We start from the raw sequence: 26173 nt of genomic DNA on the forward strand, positions 1-26173 counted from the left end.
TGTTTAATAGTACAATAAAGTATATTTTCTAATGTATAGCTTATATGATTAACATATAATTTACAATGTGTGATATAATAATATGTATGTCTAAATATGGGACAAAGTAACATATAGACATCAATCTATATGGAAGAATATTAAGAAACCATGAAAAATCATGTTTACAAGAAACATTTAATGACATGAAACAATACTTATGTCGGATACCACATTGCAGGGTATAAAACTGTTTATATGAAGAAGATTATTTGGAGATTTACCTGTTAAGACAGCCAAAAGAAAACACCAGGCTCCTCTGTCCATGGGATTTTCCAGGCAAAAGTACTGGAATGGGTTGGCATTTCCTTCTCCAAAAGAAAACATACCAAGATGTATTAGAAGTGGTTATCTCTGGTGAATAGAATTAGCTATCTTCTATATTTTCTTTAACTGTCTATTTCTTTTACCAGCAAGGAAAAAATATTATTATAGAAGTATCCCCTTTTACTTATGTTGCTTTATGTAAGGAAATGTAAATGAACAGTTTATTTAAGAAATAAAGAAAATTCTATTTCACTAGGCAGGAACCAGCGATGCAGCATCATTGTATAGGCTGTGTCAAAGGTATTGGTCCTTAACTTTATAAGAAAGGAGGAAACGTTCATTTATGTTTTCAGTAAATAATTAGAGTGCTTACAATTGCCACGTAGACTTCTAGGTGCTGAAGAAAGAGCAATGAATTTAAAAATACATAATCAAAGACAAGAAAATTCCATTTTAAGATAACCAACTCTCATTGTAAAATAAAGATTTTAGGGAAAGGGCAGAATTTATTTAAGAAATGAAGAGAATGGCCTCTGTGGAGGAACTAGAGATTCTATTAATAATTTCATTCCAGGGCACGTTTGCCTGGCTCTTCAGAGGGAGCGTTGCTCTGATTATCAGAGGGCCAGACAGTTGACAAAGCTGATGGGGGGATTGCTGAAGGGCTGGAGTGTGAGAGAGGTGTCACTTTTATTGACGCTCATGTTCGAGTTCCCAAAGTATGGAGAAACTCCATATGCCATAACAATGAGGTCTCAAAACTATGCCCATTAAGGAAACAAAATAAAAAAATAAAAAAAAAATTAAATTCACTGCTGAAACAAAATGTGCCCCATGTGGCTAACATTTGGAGATGTGTTTTCAGTCCACATTGCCACAAACACACTTGACAGTTCCCAGGGTGTCAAAGTATAAAGAAAACCAAAGCTTCAATTCTGAGTGGCACAAAGAGAGACCTTCTGAAGCTCCCAAAAGCTTAGAGTTAGTGTTTTGAGTTACTGTGTTAACATAGTGCTTGAATAAATAAATACATAAGTAAGTAAATAAATAAGGAATGGACTTATTATATATAGACTGTAACTTCAAAATCTTACCAGAAATTCAAGTCTACATGGGTGTTATAAGTGACATGTTCTCAAAGGAGAACAGTGTGAACCCAGATGTCTGAGAGAGGTTAGCTGTGTTGAACCTCCCTTTGGGAGAAAGCTAGATAATAATAGGGTAGATGGGAATTAGGTTTGAGATTTCAGAAGTCCAGATGGGGTTGGGGCCTCTTGGGCTTTTAGGCTATGAAAAACTTAAGCAGTATCTAAGAAGCAAAGGAGCTTTATTTTGGAGGCGGGGGGGCGGGGGGCGCTCCAAAATCACTGCAGATGGTGATTGCAGCCATGAAATTAAAAGATGCTTACTCCTTGGAAGGAAAGTTATGACCAACCTAGATAGCATATTCAAAAGCAGAGACATTACTTTGCCAACAAAGGTTCGTCTAGTCAAGGCTATGGTTTTTCCAGTGGTCATGTATGGATGTGAGAGTTGGACTGTGAAGAAGGCTGAGCGCTGAAGAATTGATGCTTTTGAGCTGTGGTGTTGGAGAAGACTCTTGAGAGTCCCTTGGACTGCAAGGAGATCCAACCAGTCCATTCTAAAGGAGATCAGCCCTGGGATTTCTTTGGAAAGAATGATGCTAAAGCTGAAACTCCAGTACTTTGGCCACCTCATGCGAAGAGTTGACTCATTGGAAAAGACTCTGATGCTGGGAGGGATTGGGGGCAGGAGGAGAAGAGGACGACAGAGGATGAGATGGCTGGATGGCATCACTGACTCGATGGACATGAGTTTGAGTAAACTTTGGGAGTTGAGTAAACTTGGTGATGGACAGGGAAGCCTGGCGTGCTGCAATTCATGGGGTGGCAAAGAGTCAGACACGACTGAGTGACTGAACTGAAGAAGCAAAGGGGAGGTAAAAAGATATAAAGAAGGTATGAATAGGCATCTATACAAAGAAGCCAGTGCATGCTCAGTCACTCAGTCTTATTCAACTCTTTGTAACCCTGTGGACTGCAGCCCGCCAGGCTCCCCTGTCCATGGTATTCTCCAGGCAAGAACACTGGAATGAGTTGCCATGCACTCCTCCAGGGGAACTTCCTGACCCAGGTATTGAACCAGTGTCTCCTGCCTTGGCAGGTGGGTTCTTTATCACTGTGCCGCCTGCGAAGCCAGAGCAAGTGGTAAATCCAGGGATTATCAAGTAAACTCCATGCGAATGCAAGTCCTGATAGGAAACCGCAGGCCAGGGGATCAGGAAGGCAGATTGAGGGCGGAATGTGGATGCAGATGCAAAGTTGGGGAGATGGTGGGCTTTAAAACACAAGGTCTGGGCTTTAAAAGAAAGGGGAAAGTGGTTCCATGTAGGAAATGACATGAGCAATAACATGGGAGAGACGAAAGATCACAGTCATATCATGGTAAATATGTCTCGGGTTCATCCATTCAGTTAAAAATATTTTTTTGCAAATGCCTATTCTATGCCAAGCACTGTACAGAGACTGAGCCTAAACAACCATGCACTGCCACGTGGAGACAGGCAAAGCACAAGTAAACAAACACACAATTTCCACACTGGTAGGTACTATACAAACATAAATGCCTGAAGGAAGACGTGAAGGACAAGGGCATTGGATGGATGATCAGGGAAGTCTTCTCTGCGCTGGTGACAGAGATGTCCTTGTAAAGAGAGCCTATTTGCACAAAGACTTTAAGATTCAAAAAAAAAAAAGAAAAAAATCACAAACCAACACACACAAAAAAGAGGAAGAATTTAAAAAGAAAGCCAAAACCTTGGCTTATTAGAGCATTCTCCTCCAAGTTTAAATCACATTCCATCAGAAAAATATATTTGAGAGACTTCCCTTGTGGTCCAGTGGTTAAGAATCTACCTTGCAATGTAGATGCAGGTTCAATCCATCTCTGGTCAGGGAACTAAGATCCCACATGCCTTAGAGTGACTAAGCCCACTCACTGCAAACAAGAGAGTCTGTGCGACCACAACGAAAGACCCCACATAACATAATGAAGATCCCATATGCCACAACTGAGACCCGACACAGCTAAAGAAAGAAAGAAAAAATTTTTGAGCAAGCACCCTCCATGCTTATTTTTATTTACTTATAAATTATTCATTGGGCTTCTCAGGTGGCTCAGTGGTAAAGAATTGGCCTGCCAAGGGGAGACGGGTGTCATCCCTGGGTCAGAAAGATCCCCTAGAGAGAAGGAAATGGCAACCCACCCCTGTATTCTTGCCTGGGAAATCCCATGGACAGAGGAGCCTGGTGGGCTACAGCTCATGGGGTCACAAAAGAGGCACGACTTAGCAACTAAACAACAACAACAACAAATTACACTCATTATTTCCATTAGAAAGTATACTCAAAAGTAGAAATTGTAAAGGAAGAAATGAAAAAGAAAATGGAAATTCTGTTTTCTCCTTCCTATATAACAGGAAAGGTCGTGCACATGTGGGAGTCAATTTCCTCCCATTCCACAGCGTTGGAAGAAGTGTAAGGGTTGGGGGGAGCTGAGTAAATAAAAAGAGAGTGAAGATTAATGGGTTGAGAGTTGGTCTGGGGGCTTTACCACTGGCCTTCTAAGCTATGGCAAGGAGTTTAGATTTTATTGCAGTCTGTGGGAAGTCACCCAAGAACTTTGAGCAGCAGATATTACCCAGCTTTTCTTCGAAAGATCACTCAGTGTGCTGTGTGGAGACTAGATCAGATCAGAAAAGGGCAAAAGTAAAATCATGGCGATGACAAGGGAAACTATTGCTAATCCAGATGAGAGAAAAAGAGTAGTTAAAACTGAGATGATCTTGGGAGGGATAGAAATAAATGACACATTTAATATAAATGTTGAAGGTAAATGAGTCAGGTGTAAAGAGGTTGGGGAGACTTTCGAACACCTTACATTTAAAATGCCTGTGAGATGTTCCAGTGGAATTGTTTAGTGGGCAAATGGGGAAGTGGTTTAGGCCAGAAATATAAATGAAGGCATCGTTGGCACAGAGATGATGAAAGCCATGGGAAGAGTAAAACCATCTGGAATGAGAACACGGAGAGGAAAAGGATCCTATTCAGGACGAAGTCCAGAGAACAGCCAAGAAACAAAAGAAACACAGAAAACTTAGAGGTCACTGATCTCAAGAGAGAGTCCAAGAAAGAGAGAAAAGGGAATTGGGTGGAATTTGGCAACCGGATCAAGGAAGGTAAGTACAGATAAGCATCCATCCAAATTGGCAACTTAGTGCAGTTTTAATGGAGTTTTAAGAACAGGGTTCAAACAGGAGTCGGTTGAAAATTGAGAAGTGAAGAATGAGGAAGGGGGCATATTAATAGAACATGTAGGGAGCTGTTTTAAAAGTAAGGTGCTGCATGAGTTGGTGATGGAGCAAGTCTGGAAATGGAATGGAAGATTCAAATGGAAACTTCCAGAGCACACTTGTAAGTTGTTGGGATGAAGCAACAGAGAGGGTGAGAAAGATGAGTAGGAGAGAGAAAGGAGCTGCACACAGACCCAGGCCCGTCAGTGGATTTGGTGCCAGGATGATGAGTGAGTTCTTTCTTATGGCCTTTCATCTTTTTCAAGGAAATAAGTGGTGAGGCTATCAACTGAGAGTGGAGTTGGGGAAGAAGGAATGGAATGTAGGAGATGTGGGGAAAGAGAAAATCTCAAATGATATTCTCACAGAAACGAGCCATGATCTTAACTAGAAAAAATGGCAGGACCGTCTGGCAACAAAGAAAATCCATTTGGATTCAGAGATGATAGATTCAAGTTAAAAAGGACAGATGATTTCCCCAGCAGTGATCAGCTGTTCAGGGGCTAAATTCATCCACCCTTGGACGTTTGTCTTTTGGTTGAGTGTTAATGAGATGGTGAAAAGTTTCAAGGTAGGGTGGATCTGTATTTGAAAAGACAGAGGGTAAACATGCAGACCCAAAGAAAAGATTTAAAATGCTAAGAGGAAGAGTCTACACCTAGGAGACTCCATTTGAGAGATAGAAAGATAGTCTTTTAGAGCCCAGAAAAAAGCAGTTCTTTTTTTCATGCATGCATGCTTGCTAAGTCACTTTAGTTGTGTCTCTCTGCAACTCTTGGACTGCAGCCCGCCAGGCTCCTCTGTCCATGGGATTTTCCATGCAAGAATACTGGAGTGGGTTGCCATACCCTCCTCCAGGGGATCTTCCTGACCCAGGGATCAAACGCCTATCTCTTATGTCTTCTGCCTTGTCAGGTGTGTTCTTTACTGCTGGCACCATCTGGGAAGCCCAGTGTTCTGTTCTTCCCCTTGGAAACAAGGGCATAAGTTCATCCATGAGCTCCTTGCCAAGGTGAAGGCCGGCAAACAGTGGCTGAGAGGCCAGATGAGGCCGATAGTGACCCTGTCCGTGTTTACACCATGCTCTGTGCATAAGGCTTGTGACACTAGGAAGCACTGGGAGAGTATTAGCTTAAACATGAGATAAATTTTTATTGCAGTTTATCTAGTATCAGTGGACTCACATTCTTCCACTATAGCCACGTAATAGTTCACGTGGGACTAACGCGATGAATTATAAGAGGAGAGGCTTGAAGGCAAACAGACTCCTTAAGCACTGACACGTCCTCTCGAACTTTTACAAGTAGGACTTTTATTGATGCCTTAGGACCACTGAGTTTGGAAATCCAGCCAAATTCTAAACTTTGCCCCCTTAAATACTGTCTCTACCTTCATTTGGATTCATTTTTTCCCCTTAACAGCTGTACGTTGTAACAGTCCAGTTGAGCCCCTTATATAAACAATTCCATACATACCAACTCATTATATTAAGCACTTGTACCATTTTGCAAACACATTAAACCTAAGTGACAGTTCCATTCACTATTTAAAAACTAGAAAATCATGACCCATACACTTGGCTAATTAATACACATTATCACTATCTCCCTAACCACCATCCACATATACTGTGCTTATGTCGTACATAAGCTTTTTTTAAAGAAACTAAAATCAGCCTAAATATTTCCTGGGTTTAGTTTGAATCATGGCTGATCACATGTATTGTGTTTCCTTCGTGTTTCACAAGCCAGACTATCCTGTAATGAAGCATGTCAACTTTACTACTGTAGTGAGCATTCCTTCACAGCCAGCCAGATGTTCTGCATCAGTCAAGGAAATTAAAAAAATAAAAGAAACCTTCAGAAAATAGTTAACGAAATAACTCTATTCCTAGGGGGACAGAGGTATGCAGTCCCTCCAAAGTGTCTGTTCTAATGCAATAGTGGTTTAGGTTCTTTTCTTAAATAATCAGTGCACGTGTACAGTCTTTGTCTTTTCTGCTTGATGCTGTCACGGATATTGTGCCTACAGACACTGGGTGCTGAGCTAGCAGGAAAAACAGCACCAAGCAAAGTGGAAGCATGGTCATTTGAAGCTCAGGATCTGGGTTTGAATCCTGGCTCCAGCACTTGCCAGTTATTTTATCTAAGTCCTCTCTGCCTTATCTTCTTTACCTGCAAAGTGCAGGAAACACCAGTACTCAGTTCACTGGGGTTTTGTAAGTTTTGGGAGACATAATACATGTAAAATCCTTGAAGAGTGATTGAGACATAGTGAGAGGTCAATAAACGGAAACTAGTATTATCTTACTGTACTTCCTCTGCAAGACCTCTCTCAGCAAAATGAATAACAAAGCTTTCATCTTTTGAAAATGAGCTTTATTTTTGCAGAAGTCAAAAATGTATACAGGCCTCAGTCTGTTAAAAAAGGAGACTTGTTTTTGTTCAGTCACTAAGTCGTGTCTGATGACACCGTGGACTGCAGCACGCTAGGCTTCTCTGTCTTTCACTATCTCCTGGAGTCAAACTTATATCCATTGAGTTGGTGATGCCATCCAACCATCTCCTCCTGTATCGCCCTCTCCTCCTGGCCTCAATCTTTCCCAGCATCAGGGTCTTTTCCAATGAGTCAGCTCTTTGCATCAGGTGGCCAAAGTATTGGAGCTTCAGCTTCATCAGTCCTTCCAATGAATATTCAGGGTTGATTTCCTTTAAGATTGACTGGTTTCATCTCCTTGAAGTCTGAGGGACTTTCAAGAGTCTTCTGTAGCATCACAGTTCGAAAGCATCAATTGTTTGGCCCTCCGCCTTTTTTATAGTCCAGCTCTCACATCCATAGATTTGGGGCTTCTCCAGTGGCTCAGTGGTAAAGAATCTGCCTACAATGCAGGAGTCGCAGGAGATGCAAGCAGACCAGCTTTCTTTATGGTCTAGCTCTCATATCCGTACATGACTACTGGAAAAACCATGGCTTTCACTATACGAAACTTTGTCAGCAAAGTGATGTCTCTGCTTTATAATATGCTGTCTAGGTTGGTCATAGCTTTTCTTCCAAGGAGCAAGTGTCTTTTAATTTCATGGCTACAGGCACCATCTTCAGTGATTTTGGAGCCCCAAAAAATAAAATCTGCCATTTTTTCCACTCTTTCCCCATCTATTTGCCATGAAGTGATGGGACCAGATGCCATGATCTTAGTTTTTCAAATGTTGAGTTTTTAGCCAATTTAAAAAGGAGACTACTCAAACTTAATAATAGTTTCCAGGTTAAAAGCTGGGAAACTACTAAAGTAATGAAACTTTTTCTTGTGCAGTTCATGAATACACTCTAAAAACAGTTCCAAAACATACTTCTAAAAATGTTTAGAGCAGTGGCTGTGTCACTAAGATGTGAGGTGTCATCCAAGTTTGAGATTCATTTCTAGATTAAATTCTGGGACTTTTTAATGTAAAAAAAATCATAGCAATTTAGACACCTTAACACTAGATACATCAAGAAAGAAGAATCAGTGGCCCTATTGGCTTTGTTTTTTAAGTAAAGTTGCATGCAGATTGGCAGACTTTTAACACATTACTCTCTTCTCCTTAGAGATCACAGACTGGAGTAATCTTCATATTTATGATTTCAGTAAACAAATATTTCCTAGCATCTAATTATTTTCAGTACATCTTTGCATTTTTATACTATTTTCAATATAATTTTGTGTTCTTAATGGATACCAGTCTGAGGGAAAGGAGCCTTCTTTTAAGTCCTCTGCTAAATACAGTCCAAAGTATCATTTGATGCTTCATTCCAGGATCTGGTATAAATCCTTGCACAAGATAAATCCTTGGTAAATACCACTTGTAGCCAACTCAGCTGCTCACACTTCCCATGAGCCCCTTTCTTCGTGGTTTTTCCCCAGAGCTAAACACCCTGATTCCAAGGCTGGTTTCACTAATTCTCAGACCTCAGTGCCTCAGACTTGGGAGCTTAGGAGCTTGCAGGTTCCTGGGGCCTCCACAGGTCTTGCAAGGGGTACTTGCTGGGTGGGCCTGGGACTCTGCATTTTAAACACATGATCCAGGAGATTCGGAGGCAGGACGCCCCACCATGTACTCTTACAGCAACACCAGAAAAGAGGCAAAGGCAACTGGAATCCAGTTGCCTTGGCTTGAATCACATCTCTACCACCAACATGCTCTGGGAATCTGTGCAAATTGGTTAACCACCCTAAAATTCACTCTCCTCATAGGATAGCTGCTGCTGCTGCTGCTGCTAAGTCGCTTCAGTCGTGTCTGACTCTGTGCAACCCATAGACAGCAGCTAGGAAGGGAAAATGAGATGATGCGTTTAGTTAGTTAAGCACCCAGCAGAGCAGTGGCACAGAGTAAGTGCTCCATAAACAGCGCCTATGAAACCATGACTTCATTCACTTCCAGACGGTGGTTAAATCACCTGTTTAGTTTTCTCTTTTTGGATTTGTAACAATTTAGATATATTTATGGCTCCGCTTTACATTTTTTCCATTTTCACCCCTTTCATAAGAACTGAGTGCTACGGTCTATGTCTGAGCAGGGCTCGGATACCTCATTATAAACCTGTGTGTGTGTCTAATTACTCCCTAAATGGGCACACCTCACTGCACCCTTTAATCTCAGCGTCTCATTAGAGTGCTCCATTTGCCATCTTGTTATTTCGAATCTCTTCACCCAAGTCCTTTTTTTTTTTTTCTGTTTCTCCTTTCAGTCCTCACGTCTTCTTACACCCATTTCTTTATTCATAGTATTAAATCCTTCCTTTTATGCTTGTCATTATTACCTCCTTTCTGCACAGCTCATTACATCCCTCCATCTGTGAACCTCATTATGCCATTTCATTTTTATCTCATTACTCCCTCATCATGCACATACTATTAGTTCCTCCATTCATGCATGGCACTGCATTCTTTCTCTCTGCTTCTTATCACAACCTGCCCTTTCTACCCTCCCCCATTTAATGCTTCCATTTATAAATCACATTACATCCCCCCAAATGCCTTTATCTTTACACCCAATCATTTATGCATCTCATTACACTACTGCCCAGGCACATTTCTATGTGCATTTCTATTTGTACATCTCATTATGGCTCCATCAGACACGCACATGTCATTACCTGCCTCCCCTTTCAGATGTTCACATTGCATTGCATCTTTTTATGTTTGCATCTCATTACACCCTATACTCCTAGGTTTGACAACAAGCTAACAAAAACAGACAGATAAATATGTTACTTGCTTTTAGAAAATGAAATATGTTTTTCAGGCACCTAACATCAATGTTTCTTTTAAAAGCCATTCATTTCAAAAAGATTTACATATATTTATCTAGCTAAGAGGCAAAAAACACTGTTTTATATGCATAAAAAGGAGCTTATCTTACTTTGTTCATATCATCATCATTATCACTACTTTGTATTATTTCTCTACAGTTTACAAAGTAGCGGAATTACCCTGAATTGATTTGTGGCAACAGCTCGCTGAAGGAAGCAGCTTAAGGATCACAGTCATTGTACAGACTGAGAAGTACATTGAAAGAGCCTAGAAATTAAGATATTTCCCAAGAATTGCCAGTGAATGACAGTAGTAGGGCTCAAACTCAGATCTTCTGGCTCCAAAACCTGCATTCTTTATACCATCCCACTGTGCAGAAAAGAAACCTTATTTCTAAGTTTCACTTCTGTCATTTAAGCCATTCAGTGATTTAGATTGGTTTGTTTTCTAAAACAAAAGAGTAGAACCTGTTTCAAGCACTTTGCATTTCGTGTCTTTGTCTCTGAGTTTGAAGAGCTAGATTAAAAGAAGCTTTCATGTGGAGCCCCCCCAACAAGAATGGATGCAAAAAGTCAGGAGAAATAGATGGTCCTTTAACAACCTTCACCACCAAGGCCAGCCTCACACATGCTAGATGAGGAGATCCCTCTATGAGGAATTTGAGGGGTACCAAGGAATCTCCCCAACACATGCAGAACCTTTCTTCCTCACAGATTCTAATCCCTGCCAGTCTCTTTGATTCACTGAACTGTGTTCTCTGCCTCACTTTTATTTTTTATTAAGTTATGAAATAACTGACATTCAGGGAAGCACAGAAAGATGATATCCATTCCTACCACAAGATAGAAGAGATGTTTGCATTTCCTTCCATATTTACTTCAAATATTATCCTTTATGAAAAGGAAATACTGCAAATACTCTCCTGAGGTTGGTGCGTATTATTTCCATGGTGCCTCAGATGGTAAAGAAGACACCTGCAGTGCAGGAGACCAGGGTTCGATCCACGGGTTAGGAAGATCCTCTGGAGAAGGGAATGGAAATCCGCTCCAGTATTCTTGCCTGGAGAATCCCACGGACAGAGGAGCCTGGAGGGCTACAGTCCATAGAGTTGCAAAGAGTCGGACACGACTAAGCACATTGTTTTTGAATTTTACCATATGCATTTATCTTTTGCAATATGTTATTTATGTCTTGAAAATATATCTGTTCATACATGTAGATCTAGCTCATTCCTTTTAATATCTGTGGAATTTTTCATTGTGTAAAGAAATCAGAGTTTGCTTTATCCCTTTCTCTACTGAGGGATAATTCAACTGGGTAGTTCAACTTACCACGGCTGCCTTGATCTCTACTACTTCACCAGTGCTTAGCATTGTGCTGTATCTGTTGAAAGGCAAATGGAGACATCTAAAGTTTCCATATCAGGGGAAGCAATGCCTTCTCATTAAGTCCAGGATAGAGTCAGTTTTATCTCTTTCATCACTGCTCCAAGTAGTAAAGTGAAAGTAAAAGTGAAAGTCACTCAATCGTGTCTGACTCTTTGCGACTCCATGGACTGTCCGTGGAATTCTCTAGGCCAGAATACTGGAGTGGGTAGCCTTTCCCTTCTCCAAGGGATCTTCCCAACCCAGGGATTGAACCCAGGTCTCTTGCATTGCAGGCAGATTCTTTACCAGCTGAGCCACAAGGGAAGCCCCCAAGTAGTAAACATGTCAACAAAATGATCATTCTTAAAGTAAAACTAGACCCTGGTCAAATGTCGATACGCATTGTTGTTGTTCCGTTGCTAAGTCGTGTCCGACTCTGCGACTCCATGGACTACAGCACACCAGGCTTCCCTGTCCTTCACCATCTCCCAGAGCTTGGTCAGACTCATGTCCGCTGAGTCAGTGATGCCAACCAACCATCTCATTCTCTGATATGCATTTAGCCTATTAAAATAATTGTACCTAGAAAGAGTGATCTGATTCCCAGAAACTGGAATGCCTCCGATGACAGCAGCATGTAAAAATGGAGAAAAATACAGTGTTTTCTGCAGAAGTGTGGTTGATTTTCCATACGGTTTAAGAAGCAGTGGTTTAAGAAGTTACTGGAGACTGTTGCCAGCCCCTTTTGCAATCAAACCATGATAATTGCGGTCACCACAAGCATGGCCTATTTCATGCATGAGAAAGGACTGTTGGATGGTAATTCCTCGAAAAACTTCAGAGTGTAGAAAGACCTTCCATTGTGATGTGGAAAAGGAATTCTTCATACTGTGCTGGTGGGAATGTAAACTGGACAGCCAACCTGAAGAGCAGTTTATCAGAACCCAGTGAAATTAAAGATATGTATAACGTTAACTTTTTAATATCTCGTGAAAACAAGGTTTGTGGAGCAGAGATTATTATTTATAGCAAATAACCTCACGGGTTCTCCTTTGCCTCAGTTTTTTACCCTCATGCAACATGATGAAAACCAAAAGTCATCCTACACATAGCAGGGTCTGCATTATAGGTAAAAGGAAAGGAAAATGTTAGTCGCTAAGTCATGTCCAGCTCTTTGCAACTCCATGGACTGTAGCTCACCAGGCTCCTCTGTCCATGGGATTCTCCAGGCAAGAATACTGAAGTGGGTTGCCATTTCCTTCTCCAGGGGATCTTCCCAAACCAGGGATCAAACTCAGGCCTCCTGCATTGCAGGCAGATTCTTTACTGTCTGAGCCAGCAGGGTATTATAGGTAAGGAACCCTGAAAATACGAATCTGGATACTTATATAGGAGAGGAACAGCACCTCCACTCTTCTGAAAGAAAGAGAGAAAAATCTTTGCTCCTTGGAAAGGATTCTGGGTTCTTACTCTTACCTTTTGGGATGCAGGTAAGTCGTTCCAGTGGAGAGTGAGACTTGTGTCTCCAGCTTGATAAACCAGGAATGTCTCCAAATCCTGGGTCTTATCCCCACCTTGAAATGTGAACATACACATACATCTGGGAAGATAAGTCTCTCTGGATAGTCTTTCATTTTCTGATTAGTTATGAATTAACTTCTGAAGCTTGTCCTTTTAGCCCAGGTCCTAAGTTTCAGTAAAAATTTTCTCAGAAAGCCCAAGCTGTGCAGAACCATAAAAACGTTTTCTTTGTATTTTTACATATGCCCTGTAATCCAGCAATTTCACTCCTAAATGATTATCTCATAAAAATTCTTGCTCATGTCCACAAGGAGACAGGTATGATGAGAATATTCATTACTGCATGGTCTGTCTAGGTGCAGAGGTAGAGGCTCCCTTGATGCCCATTCCTAGGAGAATGGTGAGATAAAATGTGGTGGATGGTGAAGAGGTACTAGGAAATCACATTGCAGCAGTAGAGGCAACAAACTAAATACACGTACAAACCATGTAGAGATCTTGAGTGAAGCAAGTGAAAAATAGAATGTAGTCTACAGCATAATGTGTTTGTGAAAATGTCAAATACCTTAAACATTGCTACCTATTTTTCAGGAATACGTATCTATTCAAAGACATATATCAAACTCCCAAGAGGGAGAACTTACATAAAGTGGAGGAGGGAGTAGCAGTCTAAGAATGAGAGAGTATCAGGGATAAAAGAGGAAATTTTTTTCTAATGTATTTTTTTATTTGATTGCACTGGGTCTTAGCTGCGGCATGTGGAATCTAGTTTCCTGACCAGGGATCAAACTCAGGTCCCTTGCATTGGAAACACAGTCTTAGCCACTGGACCACCAAGGAAGTCCTTGAAGGAGGAAGATTAAGATAAGAGAAGGACCTCGTGCCCCAACAAAATAACATACAGAGCTGAGGAGTATGGTTATCTCACTGCTGCTGCTAAGTCACTTCAGTTGTGTCCGACTCTGTGCGACCCCACAGACAGCAGCCCACCAGGCTCCCCCATCCCTAGGATTCTCCAGGCAAGAACACTGGAGTGGGTTGCCATTTCCTTCTCCAATGCATGAAAGTGAAAAGTGAAAGTGAAGTCACTTGTGTCCGACCCTTAGCAACCCCATGGACTGCAGCCTACCAGGCTCCTGCACCCATTTGATTTTCCAGGCAAGAGTACTGGAGTGGGTTGCCATTGCCTTCTCCGGTTATCTCACTAATGGATTCCAAATGAGGAAAAAGAAAGCCTGCCCAATGAGTTTTTCCACATCAGCACCCTCTGTGGTCTGGTACCACATAGTAATACATAATAGTCCCAGATGCTCAGTACATAGTTGTTAAATACAGGTGGCAACCACTGATTAGGAAAAAAAAGTAAATAACTGTAATTTTTTGCTTTCCAGTATGAAAGGAGATTCCGTGGGAAGGTGGGCTTTTGTTGATAATAGTTCTAGTGATTACGTTCGCTCTGACACTCTAGATGTGCCAACGTTTTCTTGACACTTGAACAGTCGTAGTCTTTTGCACTTGCTTTCACTCTGGTAACAGATACTTTGCCTTTAACGGACTAAAGTTTAAAAGAAATTGGATCCTTAAATAAATTAATTATGGGTTTATCAAACATTTACGAAGCCTCTTCACCCAGTGTGCCACCTTTATTTTGACTCAGTCCATATGCTTATATTTACTTTTCCATACAAGTTTACTTTATTTAAACTCCTGTCATGTTTACTGCCACCTTTCTGTAGTTTAAAAAAAAAATCACTTTTACTGTCCTTAGATGAGTGTGAAAATTTGACTTTTTGAACCAAAACAAATATCCTATCATATTTATTGGTTCTTGAATGAAAGAATTCTTTTAAAAAAAAAACTCTCTTAAATAAATCAAACATGAATGCTTTCTTCCAGCCACTTTAAGCCAGAACCATAGAACTGTCACTACTTGCTAGGAAACAGTTCAGTTCTTCCCAACACTCTGGGATTCAAAAAATAAGAAGTCAAGTCTGTTTCATGATCTATAGTAATAGGAAAAAGCTTGCCACTTTGACCTCAAATACTCATGTGTACTTAGAATTCTTTTCCTAATCAGGGATGGAAAAAGGAGAGATGATGGGACATAGCACATATGGGACATCCGTGTTGAATACTGGAACACGCTGTGAGCTCCTCAAGGTCAGCACCCTTGCTGCATCTGCTCAGTCTGTCTTCCAGACATTGCACACCTCCCTCCCCACACATTCAACCTCCTGCCAAGTCTCAAATGGGTCCCAACAAGTTCAGTATTCATGCCTCAACTCTTCCTTCCATATTGCAAAATTTGGAATAAAAAAGTCTCTGATTATCAGGAATGAAATTTTTACTCTTGCAACCAGATTGTGTATTTTGTCATATGAAACCAAAGTATTGTGGAAAAGTATGAACATATGCACATGAGGATGGACAAATTCCTCAAATATCAATTAATGGAGCCATCCTTGCCTCTATTCCCAGGGGTGTAGGATTAATTTCCCAGTCAGTGCATGTCAGAATAACTTGCAGAGCTTGTTTAGAAATGCACGTTACCAGGCCCAAACTCAGACTTATAAGGTTAAGTTTCAGAGGCAGACCTGTATCTGATGTTTGTAACAGTTTTCCCAGGGACTCCTGATGCCAATACCTCCTGAGAACTGGAGATCCAGAAAAGCTGAAGGTCTTGAAAACAAGCAGTCAACATGCTATATTGATGGATTCAGGCATTCTCCTTCAGTTACTACATTTTATTCTAAAAGCTTGTTTTATAGTATTAGATAAAATGAATTCCTATAATATGCATAGTTGTTGTTCAGTCACTCAGTCATCTCCCACTCTTTGAGACCCATTGTACTACATGCCATGCTTCCTTGTCCTTCACTATCTCCCAGAGTTTGCTCAAACTCATGTCCATTGAGTTGGTGATGCCATCCAACCATCTCCTCCTGTCACTCCCTTCTCCTCCTGCCCTCAATCTTTCCCAGCAAGAGAGTCTTCCAATGAGTTGGCTCTTTGCATCAGCTGGCCAAAGTATTGGAGCTTCAGCTTCAGCATCAGTCCTTCCAATCAATACTCAAGTTTGATTTCATTTAGGATTGACTGGTTTGATCTCCTTGCTGTCCAGGTGATTCTCAAGAGTCTTCTCCAACACCACAGTTTGAAAGCATCAGTTCTTCCACACTCAGCCTTGTTTATGATCCAACTCTCATCCATACATGACTGGAAAAACCACATTTTTGACTAGACAGACCTTTGTTGGCAAATTGATGTCTCTTTTTATAAATACACAGTCTAGGTTTGTCATAGCTTTTCTTCAAGGACCAAGTGTCTTTTAATATGCATAGAGATAATAAAAATAATACTTATTTTTAAAATAAGTATTTCTAAAAGGGCTTAGTGGTCATGCTGAATAGACATGAAAATTGAAAATCTAGATGCTACTGTTGATATGTGTCTTAACTAACAAAAATTTAGAAAAATTCATTGAATAGCTCCTATAGGCAAAGTGCTATACTAATTAATTTCAGAAACTACAAAACCATGTAGAAATCAGTCTTCTTGTGAAGGTGCTTTAATCCAGTTGAGAGCCAAAAAAGTCACATCAGAAGATTAATAATAACCTCATCCAAACACGAATAAAGGTGCGTTCCAGTTTCCCTCTGTGAGAAGTGCTGTGAACCCAGTGGATTACCTTATGTCTTTGGCATACAGGGCTGTGTCTCTTACATCTATATATCCTTGGTTCCTGACAACAGGTGCTGTTAATACTAAGGGATTTGACTTGAATTCAACAGAGATGTTTCTCAGAAATTGAAATAAATTTTTAAAATTAGAGCATAAATATTCTTTAGTGTCTCTTTTGCTAGTTTGTTCATTCAACATACGGTGTTTCTTACAAGACAGTTTGCCTACAGAATGTAGGACAACATAAGTAATAAAAAGATGAACAATATAGAGGTGAATCATTAATTTTCTTCCCTCAATAAGTTTATTTCACACCCCAAACTCCATATAGTTAGAACATGTACAATAGAAATAACCATAAAGACAAAAAGCATTACTATTATGTGAAAATATTGAAGATTGTTTTAAAAATAACTCTTTACATTTCTTAAAACATGCTTAAAGTATGTGCCAAGAGTTGATCCTATTAACCATAAGTGCACGGAGCACATGAGGCAATCCTATGTTTTGTATCTGTGCAAAAATACTGTTAGAACAGAATTTAAATGTGCCAGAAGCCAAAGTTCTTCCAGATGTATGCTTTCACTGATTTCTGGAAAATTGTTTCCCAATCCCCTCTCCCAGTACATAGACCACATTCTAAGATGGAGAGGCCACTTTGCACTTTTACAGAATCCATGGCATTAACTCATGCTGTCACTGTCATCAAAACGATGTTGTAAATATCCACTCATCTTTTCAAACTGGCTGGTGTAGTTTTCCTCTAGGGAGCTTCACAAAAGACTTTTTATATAGTTTTCCAAATTCCTACTCCCGTTAAGTTTTTCTTTCCCTAAACCTGGAGAAATATTTGCTTAATCAGCTGTTCAGAAACATCATTTTTCCCTTCATAGGCTTTTATCCCTCTTGAATTAGACAATGATTATCAAGAAAATCCTTCTTAGTGCATGTTTACTATGATTATGTATCTTTTTATTTAAGTCAACAGAAATAATACAGACTTCAATATCCTTTGAGTTTTATTGAGGCCTGATCTGGGGTGTACTTGAAAGAATGTGACCCCTCTAAGTAGAAGCATCATTTTCATTGAATATTGGCCAAGAGTGTCACCTTCTCCTCTTCTTCACAATGTAGTCTAGGTATTGATGCCCAAAACTGCATAACAAATTACTACAAACCTAGCAGCTTAAAACAACATCAGGAGTCTGCTTGTGGCGTTGCTGGGTCCTCCACTCATGGTCTCACAAGGCTGCAATCAAGGTATTGACCAGGCTGTGTTCTCACTCAGGGAGCTGTGTTTCTCATCGAATGGAAAGGGTCAGCTTTCCATTTCCAGGCTTGCTCAGGGTGCTGGGAGAAATTTGGTGGAGGGTCATAGGACTAAAGGACTGGCTCTGTTACTGGCTGTTGTCTGAAGGCTGCCACTAGGTCCTAGCAGCCACCCACAATTGCCAGCCACATGGCCCTCTCCATAGGCAGTTCACAACATGACAGCTTTCTTCTTCAAGGCCAGCAGGGGAGTTTCTCTATGCATTTGCTGGCACGATTGGTTTTGTGTGTGTGTGTGTGTTGGGGGAGAGGGTGAGCAGGGATACATAATAATATAATCATGAGATTAATATCCTATCACCATTGCCATATTCTTGGTTAAAAACAAGTTACAGGTCTTTCCCACACTTAAGAGAAATGGGTTATACAAAGAGATGAACACCAGGAGATGGGAATTATTGAAAGGTCACCCTAGGGTGTGTCCAATGCCATTGAATGGAAATATTCAAGGAATGACCCTATCTTGATATAAAATTACTCTTCTAGAGGCTAGTTGCTTAAATGAAGGTTGCAATTCTTTAAACAAATCAATTTTGGTTCTCTTGTCTTTAAAAAAAAAAAAAGAAGAAGCCATATAGCAAATCCTGGGCTTCCCAGGTGGCGCCAGCGGTAAAGAACTCACCTACCAATGCAGGAGACATAAGAGATGCGGGTTCAATCCCTTGGTTGGGAAGATCCCCTGGAGAAGGAAATGGCAACCCACTCCTGTATTGCCTGGAAAATCCCATGGACAGAGCAGCTTGGCAGGCTATAGTCCACAGGATCTCAAAGAGTTGGCCGGACACAACTGAAGCACCTTGCTGTGCTGTGCTTAGCCACTCAGTCGTGTCCGATTCTTTGCGACCCCATGGACTGTAGCCCACCAGGCTCCTCTGTCCATGAGATTCTCCCGGCAAAAGTACTGGAATGGGTTGCCATGCCCTCCTCCAGGGGAATCTTCCAAACCCAGGGATTGAACCTAGGTCTTCCACATTGCAGGTGGATTCTTTAGGGTCTTAACTACCAGAGAAGCCCACTTAGCACGTCACAAATCCTAGGCAAGGCCTGGGGAAGCTATAGGACACAGGAGGGTAAAGAAAATAAGTAGGAGAGAGAAATAATGACCTCGATCACACTTAAGAAATCAAAATTCCAAAAATTTAGGTATCTCTAGTTGAATGGCTTGTGTTTGTTTGTTTTGTGATTTATTTTGCTTTGATTTTCCACCAGTATTTGGAATTACCTGTGTTTCATTTGTCTGTCTATTCAAAGTTGACTGTTACTACCAACTTCAGCAGTTCATAGAATTACCATCTACCTTCTTCACTCAGTCTCCTTTGCACAACACTTAAATCCTCTGAAAAAATTTGCTTTTGACTTGAGAACTTGAACACTGGGATGTTACTTGCCATCTGTCTTAAACTTTGAAAGTAACTTTTTGCCAAGACAAATGTGAATTATGAGCAACAACCTGGGATATTTCTGGTCTCACAACAGGACAAATAAAGGAACCCTGAAGTATTATTTTAAGTACTTTGTTTGCTAGCAGTGCTTGTGGTGAATGAAAAATTGATCCTTAATTGTGTGGGAAAGAGAGAAACGATATGCATACCAATGGCCAAGTATAGACTTCAGAGACTTAGCAGTTTTGAAACTGATATTTATGAACATCTGCTTTTTCCCCATAAATTTTAATATGGATTTCATCCTTTGAAACCTGTAAGATTCCCAGGTGCTTCTTCAGTCTTTATCTTGGAAATACGCTTTTTAAGAAAACCGCCTTTTTTTCTATTGAACACATTCAAAATCATTCTTTAAAAACATTTCTTTATAAACAGTGCCTGTTGGAATACCTAAAATATGATATTAAAGGTTAACAACTCAAAAAGCTGTATTCAGCATTGTGAGCCGCCAACATGTCCAGTTCCAGAGCACAAACCATAGCAGTCTTAATAAAGGGTGCTGAGAGGTACTCATTTCTAGTCCCAGTTTATGCTTTTCATTATCCCACAAATATTTATTTAATGCTTGCATGTCTTTAGTGCTAACATTATAGCAGCCAATAAAACAAAGTCCCTGCCTTCATTGGGTTTTTGTCCCAGTGAAGGTAAATGTTCTACAGAATGAATCCCCTTTAAATTTTCATAATACTGTTCATATAGCTCATTGAGAAACTTGGCACAGGGCCTGCAAACCAGTGATGTTCACCCATTCCTGATGTTGGACTAGATGCTGGGAATGCAACTTGTGAACACAGTAGATGTGTTTCTGCTCTCAAGGAGCTGAGTTCAGCATACTTCTCTCCTGTGTCAAGAAAAGCAGACCTGAGAGCTTCAGGGTCTTCCCTATTTTAGATCCACCATAAGCAGTGCTACCAGTGCCTCCATCCCCTAGCTCTTGGGCATGCTGAGAGCTGTTACTATGGGTACAAGATGAGAGTGTGGACCAGAGGAAAGGAAATACAATCACAGCTCAATAGAAGACAAATAGATAAGTCAACTGGGCATGTGCGAGGCCAGCAAAGACAGTAAACCCCACTTAGGAAAGCAACTTTGTAAGAGTGCAGTTCTGGCCACCCTATAGCAGAGGCTACAAGTCATTTACATAATAGGAGAGCCTCAGGAGGACAGTAGAGCTATTTAATTTGGTTAGGCTAATAGTTTTCCATCCATTTACAGTGTAATGGAACCTCTCTCCTGTGCCTCTTAAATAGGAACACTTTGGCAGGATGCCATAGGGCACATAAAACAGGGTGGTCTTCTCAGTGTGTCAGTTCTACTCAACCATTTAGAGGGGAAAAGTTAATTAATTTACAGATTATGGCATTATTTTCCATTAAAACCAATGCAGCCATATTATGGACTAGAAAATGCAAAGTTTACATCCAATTTTAAGATAAAGTATGAAACTAAAACAGAACTGGAGCCAAGGGCTAAGGGATTAAACACCCCTACACATTTCCATCAGCCCCCTGTGAAGCCAACCTAATAAAAATAATTTTTTGATATGGATAATTGATTCTCAATTCCATGTGAAGTGTAAATAAAAGACAAATCCCCAGAAGCATTCATTTCGACAGCATTGCCACTCGAATATCCCAGCTTTTTAGAAATTCTTGAGCTGTGGTTAGATGCATGAAAATTCTGGGCCACTTCAGGCTCTGACTTGGCACTCCCTCAAAGAGCAGCCCTGGGGCCCGTGCTGGCCACCCTCTGTGTTTAAGAGTAAGAACTCTCTTAGAAGAGTTTGAACTAGCTGCTCTTTTCTAAGATGGGCCATGAGAGGTTTTCTCCATGCTCCCTTCTTGTCATAAGCACTGAATCCGAGCCCTGGCTGTCCTGTGTCCACATCCCATTTGCCCAGTCTCAGAGTGCTGCGTGGCAGGCAGACACACTTATGTTCTTTGTGCTTTGTGTTCCCGAAACAGGATCTGGACCAGGTTCAGCTCCATCTAGAAGAAGTGAGGTTCTTCGACGTGTTTGGCTTCAGTGAAGCAGCAGGAGCGTGGCAGTGCTTCATGTGCAACAACCCTGAGAGAGCAACTGGTGAGAGACCCCACCCTCCCCTGGCTGCTAAGAACCACGTGTGCCCCTGGGGTTGCCAGGGTTGCAGGAACCCCACCCTGGTTGGCTTTCTTCTTGCATAAACATCCTAAGTTGGAATAATGCATAGAGGTGTGCCTGACTGCCTCTGCTTTGTGCTGACAAAGGTATCTCACGAAAGTGGGAGTGAGGAAAAGGGAAGATGTTGGAACAGAGAGAAACATAAACCAGAAATGAACAAGAAAACAATGCCCACATCTATATGGCTATCAAGAAAGTGATACTGGCCATCTTACCCCAATAACATTCTTCATTTCAACCCCAGTGACCCTGAGGGTTAGAGAAAAACAAACATCCTCTCAAGAACCCCAAAGAAATGAGACCACACTTAAATGAGTGAGTGGTTTCACAGACCTCTTCATCTCCCTTAATATTTTTGCTTGATGATTGAGCTGGGTGAAAAATGAGACACTTAAAGAGTAAGGAGTTATTTGAGAAATAATTTCATATCTGGTTATTTACCCTTCGCCTTCCTTTATGCTGCACAAGGAACTTGGTCTACTGACTTGCCTAAAAATAATCATTGTTAGTCAGTATGTGCCAAGCCCTACACTAAATGTGTCAAGTATCTCATTTAACCTTCACAATAATCTCATAAGGCTAGTACTAATATTATCTCCAGTTTACTGATGGCACCCCACTCCAGTACTCTCGCCTGGAAAATCCTATGGACGGAGGAGCCTGGTAGGCTACAGTCCATGGGGTTGCTAAGAGTCAGACACGACTGAGCGACTTCACTTTCACTTTTCACTTTCATGCATTGGAGAAGGAAATGGCAACCCACTCCAGTGTTCATGCCTGGAGAATCCCAGGGACGGGGGAGCCTCATGGGCTGCCATCTATGGGGTCGCACAGAGTCGGACACGACTGAAGCACATATCTGTCTTACTGATGGGGCAACTGAGGCACAGAGGGATTTGGGAACTGCCTGAGGTCACACAGGTAATGAGTTATCAGTGGATGGATTGAACCCAGTCTGACCCCAGAGCCCATGCACTTAACCATGTCTCCATGCTATCTCCTGGTTACACTTGCCCCAGTTTAACCAGTGGACATAGGTTGATAAAAAGTCTAATCTTCACAGAGTTAGGTAGGCTGCCTTTGGGAATGGAATATTTTACCATCAATGTGATAGAGTTCTCAACATTGACATGGCTCAGGAACTGAAGTGTAGACCAAGAGAATGGTGTTGAAACACTGCTGGACACAAACCACTTTGTAGATGAGCCATCCTCTAGAGAGCTGTTGGTCATACCATCTGTACCCATTCCTTGAACTGGGATTTTGGGCATCTGAAAGATCATGCATTGTGGCAAGTCTGTCCTGTTGCTCAGCCAAGAAGTTGAGACTGAACTGAAAAAAAAGTGTTTATTTTGGCCAGATGGAAATTTGAGGACCTCACGCAGAGGCACCAAATAGAATGTATTACCCCCACAGAGACAGTATGGGTGGAAGAAACTGGCAGTTAAGATGGCAGCCTTCATGAGGCACAGATTGTTGGCTGATTACAGACTGAGATTGAGTTGATGCCAGAGTGAACACACTGATTTTTAAAAACTTAATTTGAGCAAAGAAAGAATTGATGAATTGAATGTCCCCATTATGAAACTTTCTAATTAGACCTTATTTCACCTGTGAAAAAGAGGGCATAAAAGAAACCTTATTTGAGATCATGGTGAAGTAAGGGACTTATCTGAGGTGGTTCTGAGGGGCCCTTAAGGATTTCATTCCAAGTAAGCTGAGTCCTTAGTTCAATAAACATTAAATCATATCTGACCAAGGGAGGCTCAGGAAAGGGGCTGCAAGTTAAAACCACAAAGTGTTCCTTTAATATATGTTTTCTCAAATTCACTGCCATGACTTAAAAAGAACATTTTTCACATTCACTCGTTCTTATTTGTGTTTCTCACAGTTAAATATAGACTGAGAACATATAGCAATAAAAATTCAAACAAGGCCAAATATTTTATAGCAGAACATATTGAATCAAAATGTTCGGCGCCTAAAACTTTTAGATTTCTTTGCTTATTTCCTTTTGCTTTATGAAAAGGGATTTTGGTCTGAGAGAAATCCTATTTTAAGTTACTATTTTCACCAAAAACTCCCTGAAAAGTTTTTAACAGTTGATCTAGTTTTCTTATTTTTATATAGCATATAAATTATATGTTTAATCCAAGTGAAAGGTCTGACATAATACTGCTGACATATATTAATCATAGGAAGTATATTTGCATTTGTATTCTGCTTAAATTATAAGTTTAAAGATGATCAAGACATAGGAATAAATATTTTGTTATTTGTTTATGCACAGGCAGCATAGAACTTGCATCCCATTTTTCATTTATGAAGTGCATGTTTGCTGTGTTGGTTGAATGTCTTCAACAGGCTAAACCTTGAGATAAAACAGGAAAAAGGTACAATGTCTCTGCTCTAAAAGGGTTCATAATCCATTTAGGGCCAGACATATATAGAAAAATCTAGCATACTTCCTTGTTTTTAGCATGCAATAAATACCTGTTGAGTGAGTCAATGGATGAATAATATTTAGAAATAGAAAAGTCAAATACAACTTGAATATTGAATGTTCCAGGTCTATTGTGATTATGTGTTAATAATATCAAATATATCACTATATCATACCCAGTGCATTTTGAGTCTGGTAAATGGAGATTGGTGCTTTTTTGCTCATTGAGAGAAGTCATTGTGTGCACATCAGAGTCTACTTCCCTGACTGTCTGAGCTCCTAAGTACTATTCCTGTTCTGGTTTGATTAGCACTCCTGCAGGGCCCAGGTGCCCTGTCAGGCTCAAGGAGGAAGAGGTCTAAAGAGAGAGAATTGGAGTCTAAGACAAAAGGCTGAAAAAATTGCATTTGGGTTTTTTTTCAAGGTATTGGCAAAAGGTACCTTGTTCTCAAATATTCATTGTTCCTGTATTTTTTTTAATGTGTCTCCATAAATGGGGAACAAAACATGAGACAACTAGAAAATTTCAGTTAGACTTCTAGGAAGGACATCCTGAAATATAAATCCTTCTTAATAATGTATAGACTAAACTATGGGACTTCAGAAACTGAAAACAAATCAGCTGGCTTCCATGGTCACTTTAAGGACATTCCCCTCCTTGAGTAGAGGTCACATCACCCCATCAACTCCCAGTCATCTTCCCATCAGCTCCACCATCAGCACACAGAAATTCACACAAGTTTACTGTTTTGGTATTCAACAAAATATATATTTTATCCAGTTGGGTGTGAAGTCAGAGGAAACTAAATGCTAGAAAAGTATAAAGGTCCTGAAATTATAATTGCTAGCATTTATCATGCTAATTATGTGCTCTGTCTTACATGCATTTTTTTCACCATTATTGAGTCCATTTTTCAGATTAAGACACTGAAACAGAGAGAGGTCAAGTACTTTAGCATTTTAATCCAGGTCAATTCTTGAGCCTGAAATTTCAATCTCTAGGGCAAATCCAAGTTAAAGGCATGGAATGTTGAAAATTGCAAGAACAATTATTTCATAATATTATAATATATTGGAAAGATCAAGGAGTGAGCCACCTCTCTGATGACTTGATCCTCTCAAACACAAGCAGGGGTTTGGGATGGGAATGTGCTGGAATCATGTCCTGATTACACGTAGGACATGATTACATAGAAGCTATTTCCAATTCCTCCAATTGCTGATTCAGTTTCTGATCATCGTTTTATAAAAGCACAGAGTAGAAGGTTAGAAAGTTCCTGAAATAACTCAAAAATCCTCAGAGACTTGCCTGCCAGTGTGTATTGTCAATCCCATCAAGCCCACATGAATGAGAGAATAGAGATTGAGCAAACAGATCGAACAGAACAGGATCTATTTCTGGAAAACCAAACAAATCCCTCTATCAGTAGTCCTTGTGTCCTGGAACTGCTCATGCCTGTTAACAGTAAGAGTTAGTCAGCTGGACTGTCCTAGAACACATAGTCAGCTGGACTGTCCTAGAACACATCTGGCTGCCTATTCAGTCACATTCTTTTAAAGGAAGAGGAGGAACTAAATCATCACTTCCACTCTTGTTTCTTGAGACACACGGGATGCCTTTGTTCTTACACCCTGCAGAAAGCAACTCAGGGACGTCCTGGTCTTGGCACTTGCATCTTTGGCACTTGTAGATCTGAGCGCTTGCCTGGGTCTTAGTCACTGGATATTGAGACACTGAATGTGATTGTCCGTAGGAGGTCTCCTTAGGCTATAAAAGAGAATGAAAGAATTTTTTTCAGATAGACCTCAACCATCCATCATGATTCCTCTTTAGAACTTGATTTCAAATGTTTGTGTTACAAGAACATCCTGTCCATTATATCACATGGGGGCAAATAGAGATGATTTCAAAATGCTATTAGGGTGAGAAGGGCCTCTGTCAAAAGATTTTCTCCAAACACTATCAGCTGGTACCAGCAAGGTGGCTCTCCTTTGCCGAACACCTTCAGCCTAGGCTAGATGGCTTTCCACTCCAGACGCCAACATAAAAATGGGCTAAATGAGATCATCTCTGAGGCCTCAGCTAGTAGGACGTAAATAGCCTTGTGGGCCCATTAACATGAAAGTTTTCCATTTAATTTTAGTGCCAACTTTCACAGAACTTTATGGGTGACATAAGAAAACCCACTTTGGATTTATACAGTGGCTGGGTTTGTCTTATGATGCCTTCCCTCCTACAATATGTGGGCATGTTGTCTTCCA

General features: G+C 40.6%; 1 protein-coding gene across 3 annotated transcripts in view; it reads left to right on the forward strand.

Moving 5' to 3' along the window:
- Positions 1-26173, forward strand: part of VEPH1 (ventricular zone expressed PH domain-containing 1) — a 276656-nt gene that overhangs the window by 232688 nt on the left and 17795 nt on the right. For all 3 annotated transcript variants that reach the window (XM_010839863.1, XM_010839864.1, XM_010839865.1), the window contains exon 12: positions 21273-21390. In XM_010839863.1, the coding sequence (XP_010838165.1) occupies positions 21273-21390 (118 nt within the window). The remainder of the gene's footprint in view (positions 1-21272; positions 21391-26173) is intronic.

This window comes from Bison bison, unplaced genomic scaffold (assembly GCF_000754665.1).
Source record: "Bison bison bison isolate TAMUID 2011002044 unplaced genomic scaffold, Bison_UMD1.0 scf7180017864135, whole genome shotgun sequence".
NCBI classification, from domain to species: Eukaryota; Metazoa; Chordata; class Mammalia; order Artiodactyla; family Bovidae; genus Bison; species Bison bison.